This window comes from Lepidochelys kempii, chromosome 15 (assembly GCF_965140285.1).
Source record: "Lepidochelys kempii isolate rLepKem1 chromosome 15, rLepKem1.hap1, whole genome shotgun sequence".
Lineage (NCBI taxonomy): Eukaryota > Metazoa > Chordata > Testudines > Cheloniidae > Lepidochelys > Lepidochelys kempii.
The window spans coordinates 14,811,637-14,821,755 of NC_136394.1; the positions used below are offsets into that span (position 1 = coordinate 14,811,637).

A 10,119-nucleotide genomic window follows, 5' to 3' on the forward strand; every position below is an offset into this window, starting at 1 on the left:
CTTCTACCTGATGGTACCAAGTTCACTACTTTACTTCACTTGTGGCAAAACATCCCACTTGACTAATGTGGTAAGAAGCAAGGATAAGCTTTATTCAGCAGAACACAGTTCTTCCATGGGACACCCAAATCTAATTCTAAATATTGTTTTGATCTACTAGCAAATCTTTGTTTGCTGGTAAAACTCAGATGTACATTTCAGACATACTGAAGTCATTAGATTAGAACTGTTCTTCTGATAACAGAGCATGTTTTTTGCAGGACAGAATTACTATTCTAGATAACACTAGGATTCTTCTCCATAGCTTTCTTTTAGAAGGGCAAAATTCAGCAGCTTAAGATGGGATATACAGTCAACATGCAGCAAGCCTGGAGATCAGCTCATGTTTGAGTCAGTTACATTCTAGAGCTTTTTAAATGTAAGCCTTCCATCCCCAGCATAGATACAGAATATCTTTTACAGTATACCTCAAGTTGATCATGGCATTTTCAGTTTAAGGTGAAGTCAGTGAGGTAATAACCATCAGAACACGTTTAACTGCTACATATAAGGAACACAGCTTCCTATTTTGTAGAAGAGTACATTAATATATACTAGTTAAATAGTGGCAGTTTGTGCATCTAAGTTACAAAGTTCACTTTCAGGGGGAAAAGCTATTTGAACTACTCCAGCTGGTAAACCCCCTCTAACATGTACCATGTTTTGTAAATGGGATCGTCATTGTGGGAGGACAAGTCACATGCCATCTATATGCTACCACCCAAGGCACCATGCATTTTTTAACCACAGAACTGACATGGCTAAAAGGCAACAAAAAGCACCACTTGGCAGACTTCATAAATGGTATAAAGTAATCCAGACCCTAGACTAGGCTCTTAACAGTCCATCTTGCCAATTGTGAACCAAGTTACCTGGGGTTTCAGAGTCAAATTCTGGCTTCAGTCTATACCCTGCACTAAGTTCCTGCAGACAGCTATTCTGTCCTAGAATGTGATTAGGCATTCACCTGTAGCTGTATACCTAGAGTTTCATTGTATACTGTGAATAATTTGAGAAATTATGTAGTTTATTTTGTGTAGTGAGAAGTGTCAGGTTTGATGAACTCACCTGCAAGTTATATTAATTCAGCTTTTTCCTGCTTCTTACAGTGCCAGCCCTGGAAGTTGTTTTTGTATGATCCAAGTACCTTTATTCAATATTACTTTCCCTCTATTATGCTAGACAGGATGCACACAGTTTAGTAGCAAATCACATTTATCAAAAAATATTTGTCATAACCTAACTTCATGACACAGCATGATAGAAATAAAGGTCTTACATAGTATTTAGCTATGAAGTGTAGCGACAGGGAAAAAAGTCTTAGACTAGATCTGTTGTGTCTATTCTTGCTTAATTTCATTTAAAATATTTGAGCTAAACTAGCCAGCATGAGCTATCTTCACTGTAGACAAAATTAAGAATTGGTTCCTAAAAGCTACAAGGTTACACTGGAGTGCTTGACTATGCTTTTTCCATCCTTATCTGTTTAAACAATCTCAGCATGGTGTCAAAGACTTATAAAGTTTACCCAATACCTAGTTAATATTGCATCTGACTTGCAGAACACCTGTTATTTCAGTCCTAGGTCACTATGTGACCTGCCAAACTTTACTTTTAATCGTCACTGGGTTTGATCATGTGGATTGAGGTCCCTTATTGGCAAAGTTGAGACCAACCACACAACAGCACCATATGTAGATCAGATTAGTCTAGAGATGGGCAAACTAAGGCCCACGGACCACCCTCCTGCCCAGCCCCTGAGCTCCTGGCACAGGAGGCTAGCCCCCGGGCCCTCCCCCGCTGTCCCCTCCCCTGCGGCCTCAGCGCACCATGCTGTCAGTGTAGCTTATTAAGCTGCTCCATGTAGGAATGTGCTACTGGTAGCAGTTACGGAGAGCAATTTACTACACGACACCGGGGCAACGCTCTGGGCAGCGTGGCTATAGTGCTGCCAGCCACCAGTGCTCTGTGCTGAGCGGTAAGGGAACAGAGGGGGTTGGATAGAGGGCAGGGGAGTTTGGGGTGGTGGTTAGGGGCGTGGATGGGGTTGGGGCAGTCAGAGGTTCTGGGGGCAGTCAGGGAGCGTGGGGGGGAGGGAAGGGGCTGGATAGGGGGTGTGGGCACAGCCTTCCCTAACCAGCCCTCCATACAATTTCTGAAACCTGATGTGGCCCTCAGGCCAAAAAGTTTGCCCACCCCTGGATTAGTCTGTTACCTAGAGACAAAATGCAACTGTTAGGTCCCAAAAGGAAAGTCTGAGAACCTGTGGATTACTCCAAGGTCTAGGCATGTGCCATGAACTATTTAGAAAACTCTCATGGGTCATTCCCAATCCCAGTTCTACTTCCACACCTTTTGCACTGCACTTTAATGTGAGAGGGTGCAGGTTGTTAGAGTTGAGTGAAGGCACAGTATGCACGCTCTTTTGTAAAGGTTTTTTGAATACCGCTTTCAGCCCCTATCACTGACAAATCCATTTTTGTTAATTTAATTCCATTCCATTCCATCATAAAGCTACTGTATGCCATAGAACCAAAGCAGTTAGTGTCCAGTAACTTCTCTGCACTTCAAACTACTTCCTATTCTGTTGGCTGATCCTAATCAGGTCAGTTTATTTCCCCAGAGGATGTTTAAATCTAAATTAATGGTAGGACTAATACTTGCCCCCAGAAACTACCAGTAATAGTCAGCTAAATCTGAATGTCTACAGCCATAAAGTTTTTATTGGCTTATTGCCAAATGGGCTACTGGAGGGTCAGGGAACAGTGGGGGTGCAGTGGTGATTCTATACTAAGAGCCTACAAGCATTTCAATTATAGCCTTTAGATATGGTGAAGGGGTATAAAAAGTGATCATTTTAGTTTGTCAGGCTGCACTCTATGGATTTAGGGGGAGGAGAGGAAATAGGCAAGTATATAAACAATGGAGTTTTGGCAAGACTGGTCCAAGGAGTTTTGAATATGGTAAAGTACCTCCTCTGTAGGCATAACTTATAGTATGGTGATTCAAGATTCTAAAACCCTTAAATATTTGGACAGTAGAGCTAGCTCCCACCCAATACAGTGTGTAGCAGTTCTACAGAAGTGTAAGTTTTTAGTACTGTTTGCACACAACATGAGACTAATTACAATAGAAGCTTAAGTCCATACCCACCCTCTTGCCTCAAAAAAGGAAGTTATGCAGAACTGTCAGACTCCATCATGCTGTGCTCTGACAGCTTAAGGCAACAGCCCTATGAACCACCACCAAAATAGATAAGAATGCTGCCTCTTGATTTCTGACTAGGCATCCAATCTCTATACAAGTGAGAATTGCATAGGAGAGGAGACTAAACTGAAGCCAAAACCCAATGCTACTGTCAGAAAACTGACTCCGTTTATTTGTTAAGTAGAAAGAGGTGTTCTCTTTATTATGCTTCACACACTTTTCTATCCTCTACAGAACAATTCACTCAGCAATCATGACCTCTTGGACAGCCCAAAGTGCTTAAGATCAGAAGTACGAAAGTCAGAACTACATTTACGATACAGTAACATTAGTTAATTTGTCACGTTTCCAAGAAACATGGATGTACAATTTGCAAATATTCTATGCATACTTTCCTCAGAGGTCAAATATTTAGCTACAGTAGATTCATGAAAGCCTTGCTCAGTCTAGTGCTACTGTTCATCTTGAGTCACAGGCCTGTTGCACAACTGACAGCAATTCCTGCAGAGAGAGACTCTGGTCAGACAATTGTAATTTTCAGCCTACTTGTTCAGAAAAGTGTGCAGGCATGTTGGTGGTGTACTATTGCTTTATAATGAGAACAGGGGGAACTTCAGAATCTTATAATAGTATATGTCAAGATCCTCCAGCATAAGAGTCCAACGAAGCTCATGTACAAGATTAGGTTCAGTTCTCTAGTAGAAAAAGGATTTGTTACTACCCAATAGGTTAACAGATCTTAGTTTAAGTTAAGCTACTATCCACTCCTTCCTTACCAGACACGGAGCTTGCCAAGACAATTTGTGGAAGCATCACCACCTAAATACAGAGCTCTCAGAACACCATCAAAATATGCTCAGAGGGCAGTTGTTAGCGATGCGAGATAGTATATCTTTGACCACACATGCATGTAGGATCCTCTCACTGGCCTCAGGTATGAAGGCTTCCTGCACATTGACCTTGTCCCCTTCAAAACTGAAATGTCCATGAGTAGCATGGCAAATCAAAGATGGGTACATGCATGGTTGGGTCAGCTATAAGAGGTCTCTGACACCAGCTGCAAACCCTTCTTCATGACACATCTATGTTGCAAAGAAAGCTGGGTAGGGCAAGTGTGCCCATGACTGGTGCCTCATATGACAAGAATGCTCTTGGGTGACTGAAGAGGTCTGTGTATAGTGGTAGGCTTGGGGCCTGATCTTCTCAACCATTCTGGCTGTAGCAGCCTCAGAACAGATGTGTGGAGAAGTGATGATGCTTAACACAGGGAATCATGTACTGGTGTGGGTTGGATCATCCCAGTTACAATGCACATGCTTAACAGTTGTGTGCCAAACGACTTGACATGTGATAATGAAGCCAGAACAGAGCATAGTATTCTGCTGCAGAGTAACAGAGAGCTAAACCAGATGATCATAGGGAGCAAACTCTGAAGTGCTCCTGATTTTGCGATTTGTTACATGACAACCTTTGCCAGTTTTCACCATCCACTAAAATGGCTTTAAATCCAAAACAAGTTTACAGGATGATCAATTAATTTGTTCAGACAGTTAAATCCCTGAAACAGAGCTCATGTCTTGTTTTTTTATAGCACTGATCATACCATTAATTCACTAAATATTGATTTTCTTCATTGCATTCACTCCCTCACAAGACCGTGTCAGTTTATACTACATTGTGGGAACCACACTTGTGAACTATAGATATTTTTCACATTTAGTTTGCATTGTTTGTAGTTCAACATTCACATGGTGTTTTAGACCAGTGTAGGGTGTCGAACAATATTAACCATTGCCTGAATGATCACTAGAATCCTCCATTAGATTGCTTTAGGTGTATTATATGTATATGATGCATCTGGGTAATGGGATACAGAACCTCCTGCTATCAACAAAATATGTCACACAGCAGATTGTATCAATGGCATTTCAGCATCTTCAGAGGCCTGTTTGGGCAGTAGGATAGCTATGTGACAACTAAGATACAAGTGTTCAATACAATTGTGATGACAACTTACATGGAGCAAAAACATGGCAATTTAACAGCTCAGGAGAGGAAATTAAACAGTTCAGTGTCAAGAGTTAGAGAAAACTGATTTGTGATTAAATCAAACTAGTGAGAAGATTTTGATAATTCAATAAATCACAGTTTTACAAGACAATCACAACGGTGAGATCATGTCTAATGTGCAGAAGGTGGTAGATATGCTTTTATAGAAAGTTTAATAGACCTAAGGTTGAAGAAAGCAGTTCAGGAGGCAGATCGCAAATGAGGTTGGAAGATGTTATTTTGAAGGATTTAAGAAGCCTCCCCCAACCAATTCTTGAAGGAAGATGATTTGCAAGATACTGTTTGATATGGAAGTCCATTCAACAGGCCACCATGGCTACATCATAGCCGCTTGAATCTGCTGCTGCATTTATTCAAAATCAGAAGATGTATTATTGAACTATTTTTGACTTGGCCCATTTCCTTCATTTTTCCTATTTATCCATTTATAGCTGCGTACAATTCCCTTTACAATGTTTTCATTAACTTTGATTAGCTAGTTTACACAATCTCTTAAAGCTTGTAATATTTCAAAGTTTCTCTAGAGATACATCTTTTCACCTATATTTCATCACTGTTCAAGAATAATGTTTTCTTTAAGCAGGATTAGTTATATAGACTAACCCCATACTAGAAACGCACTGAGGCAAGTTAAGGCTATGTTTTGCTAACATTAAGTATGTTTTAGTCATCTTTTAGAATTACTCATGCCTGAAGTGTTACATCATTTAATGTTTCAGAGTAACAGCTGTGTTAGTCTGTACCCACAAAGAACAGGAGTACTTGTGGCACCTTAGAAACTGAAATTTATTTGAGCACAAGCTTTCATGGGCTACAGATATATCCGACAAAGTGGGCTGTAGCTCACAAAAGCTTGTGCTCAAATAAATTTCAGTTTCTAAGGTGCCACAAGTACTCCTGTTCTTTTTATTAATCATTTAAATGGCCAAGTGTAAGAAGTCAGAAACATCTAGCAATAATGCAAAGTAAAATGTATAATTACAGATACTGTTTTTTTTATGGTAGACTGGAAGAAAGTTTAGTACTATACAACAGCGCTATACATTTAAAAAAATTCAAGCAGCTATCAAAAATAGTATTTTACACCATGTCACAATATCCACTGCCACAAGTCTTTCACACATTTTGTTTTGGTATTAGGGGGACAGTTAGTGAATTGACTAGCCAGCTCACTTCTTTTGCCAGAATTTGTAAATTTATGTAAGTTCAGGATCAAACTTGGCAAAAGGATTTTAATCCAATTTTGGAGTGAAGTTAACAAAATAGGAGCAGAGGCTTCATTTTCTCCAATGAAGTTGCCCCTTTTATCAATAGCCAATTTTACTTCAAATATTTAAAAAGCTACTCAGTAAGCCCTGACTTTCAAATTAATGCCTCTAACAACCCTGTCCCCTTTATAAGCCATATATGAAGTTACATCTACAATGTACTTCAAAGTTGAAATGGTCGATTATTCAGAAACAGTTTAATATTGTTCTCACTCAGTCCTGTCCCCAGAGCAATGATTGGTTATCTAAAAAGGGCTGGCAATAACAGAAAGGGAGCCAGAGTCATTCAGGAAGGAGGTAATTTGAGATAAGTGTGCTTGCACACAAATTTTAAACACTTTCCTCCTGAATTAAAAAAGTACACCATTCAGGAACACCTTCTAGTTTAGCTTGCTCAAATAGTTAAGTAACAGCAGACAAGAAGCTACATAGAGAGGCACACTTATGTGTGTCCCTAATTTAGGGAAAGTTGTGTTTAATCATAATTTGTCCATACCAGCCCATTCACACTTCCTGCCTCAGTATTATGTTCACATGTTCATGAACACAAACCATGAGGAGCTGGTTGGTATGGAAACCGTTTGCTCCCTTAATGTTAAGCAAGGAAAAAAATGGGATAGAGTCTGAAAGAAGTTTGTCAGTTTCTGACCCATCCTTCCTGTTTTAACAATAAACAATCTCAAAAGATGACACAATATTAACAGTAAATAAGAGTTTCTAGAGCTTAGTAGGGGGAAAACAAAAAATGCAAGTTTAAACACAAGTAGGCAGGCGGAGGGTCATGTAATAAAGTTGAAAGATGCTGTAGAGAACAAGTAAATAAACCTGCACTGTGACAGACAATTGACATTTTGAAATGGATGCTAATTTGACAGCGACAGTGCAAAGACAAGAGCACTTGCCAAGTCCATTTCCTGTTCTCATTCGTTGAGTGAATTCCTGCCTTGAACTGCCTGTTCAGAAGCAGCTATTTTCCCCCTCACTTTTAGTTTACAAACTTCATCCTCCCCACTCACCAATTCATAGAAAAATGTTAATCTATACATCACTGCTGTAGCTTATTCCCATCATTCAAGCATGTTTGCTCTGTTATATTCATGGATATTTTCCAATGCTGCCATTATTCCTTAAGCAGGAAAAAGAAAATAGCTACAGATCATTTATAGGGAGGGTTTGAATGTTACTTTGTAGGAAAGTGGGCAGCTTCCAAATCCAGATTTTATTTTTTTCCTCCTTATTTTACAAAAAATCCCTCCCAACTTGCAGCACAGGCTGCAAGATCCCCCAGGAATCCCTGCAAACTGGAGACAGATGGTCATTTGTGAAACAGAAGGGCAAAATTAGGGAGCCCACCTAAACTAAAGCTCTTGCCCACAGCTCCAGAGACAAATAATGCCAATCCCTGTTCCTCATACTCTCCACTGCTGGAGTAAAGCTGACAAGCAGCTCCGAGACCTCCCCCTTCAGCCCTAAAAAGAGAGTCCCTCAAGCAGCGAGTGACTCTGCACAAATAGCACAGGCTACAACAAAAAGAGAGAGACAGAGAGAGGGGGGAATGAATGAGGGGGCCAGCCCCAGAGCCCGCACCTGAAGCTGACTTGACTCCCACTCCCCATAAACCAGCTTCAACCCAAGCCCTCCCCTGCACTGGTCTCAAGCAGGGATATTTGGGCAACGACGTGGGAAAGTCAAGCCAAGAGGCAGGCGCATTCTGTGTGTATCATCCACATGGTCCCTCCCGCAGAGGGGGAGCCTGAAGGAATTGCAGAGAGGCCACCCCCCCCCCGCCCCCGACAGCTACTGGCCCCTCCACCGGGGAGGGGGTCGCTTCTCCCCACCCCCTCCCCCCGCTACACTGGGCCCTCCACGGGGGAAGAAGAGGGTGTCGCTGCTCCCAATTGCCTCCCTTCCCCCCCGCCCTACACTGGCCCCTCCACCAGGGGAGTCTCCGCTCCCCATTTCCTCCCTCCCCCCCCCACACTGGCCCCTCCACGGGGGGGTCTCCGCTCCCCATCCCCCCCCAAACTGATTTTCTCCTCCATACAGCCCCCCCCCCCCAGCCCTGACCCCTGAGAGCAGCCTCGGCCGCCGCCGCCGCCCCACCTCTCCGGCCCGCAGCCCCCACCCCCGGCGCCGGGCAGAGGAGGCTCGGGCGCTCCCCGCCCAAGCCCGGCAGGCCCCGCCGCTCACCTGGAAGTGCTCCTGGAAGCGAATGGGCAGGATCTGGGCCATGGCTGCGCGCAGCCCGTGGAGGGCGCCCAGGGCAGAGGCAGAGGCGCAGGACCCGGCCGCGGCAGGCGCTGCTGCACCCCACACGCACAGAGGCAGGCAAGAGGTGGCGCAGGCGCAGAGCGGCGCTCAAGGATCCCGTCTCCAGCCCCCTCAGCTCCTTTTCTGACTCAGACCTCGGGCCCACTCACCCTGTTCGGGATCCCTCCGCTCCTCAGCCTGCCGGGGTCTCTAAAAAAATAGTCCCTTCGCCAGCCTCACACCTCCGCCACCTTTGTCACTCCATCTCCCATTCCCACTGGAGGGGGAGACGGCATCACCGCGTTCATAACGGGACTGTGAAGGGGCTTCGTCCCATAAAGAGATGCACGACCCAGAAGAGAGGCAGAGTCACTTAAGAACCCCTAGGTATCCTTCCGCAAGAGCCTGGGTCCTGTCCTGCCACAAGGTGTCACGTGACTTGACCCCCGCCATCCTCCACCTAGCTGGTCCAGGATCCCTACAGTGGAACCAGCCTCAGGGATGCTGCCCAGGGCAGAGCTCTCACTCCAGCAGAGCTGCCAAGGCTCCCTCGTTTTGGGGGCAGAGAGGCTCCCTTCTTTTTCCATTAATATTGATTACCTCTATGGTAGGGCACAGGTTGCATTAGCCTTTATTATAAGGCAGTTTTCAGAAGCTGCACCTGTCCCATCCCATCCCTGTGTATTTCATCTGAGACCTTTAAAATCTTACTGGCCCCTTTCTCTTTAAATCTCCCTTATTGTCACAGCTGATCCGTCAGTAGCAGCAAGAGGGTTTCCCTTGTGATTTCTTACTTAGGCAGTTAATTTCACACACACCCCCACTGCCAAAAAGAAAGGAAAAGCTTGGGGTTGGCAAAACACGCCCCCATCGTGATCAAATTCTACAGAGTAGGTGATCAAATTGTTCACAAGCAGAATTCCCTCTGCTACCCCAAAAATCTTTCTCATAATATCTACATCCTGTGCAGTACAAACGCCAAAACAAAAATCCCTGCCAGCAAACTGTTAATTTCCACCAACCCCTATTTTTTTTCAGATTTCAAGCAAACAGCTTGTTTTTCAAAGATACTGACCCCAGCTCTGATTGAAGTCAATGAGCACTAATAGCACTGTCTGTGAAAATCATGCCAAAAAATCGCACCTCCCAATCAGCTGTTTCGTGGCATGCAGGAGGCTCTGGGGTGGGGAGGAGCGAGGGCATGGCAGGCTCAGGGGAGGGGGCAGGAAGGGGTGGCGTGGGGGCAGGGCCTGTGGCAGAGCCAGGGGTTGAGCAATGAGCACCC

General features: G+C 43.9%; 1 protein-coding gene across 2 annotated transcripts in view; it reads right to left on the reverse strand.

Annotated features, from left to right (window-relative positions):
• The window catches only part of CLTCL1 (clathrin heavy chain like 1), a 61,025-nt gene extending 52,064 nt beyond the window's left edge, over positions 1-8,961 (reverse strand). The window contains exon 1 of one of the 2 annotated variants that reach the window (XM_073312864.2): positions 8,775-8,959. In XM_073312864.2, the coding sequence (XP_073168965.1) occupies positions 8,775-8,816 (42 nt within the window). In that variant the 5' untranslated portion in view covers positions 8,817-8,959. Of the gene's footprint in view, positions 1-8,774 lie in introns of both variants that reach the window. The other variant, XM_073312865.2, reaches the window with a different exon arrangement.
• Between the last annotated feature and the right edge of the window lie 1,158 nt (positions 8,962-10,119).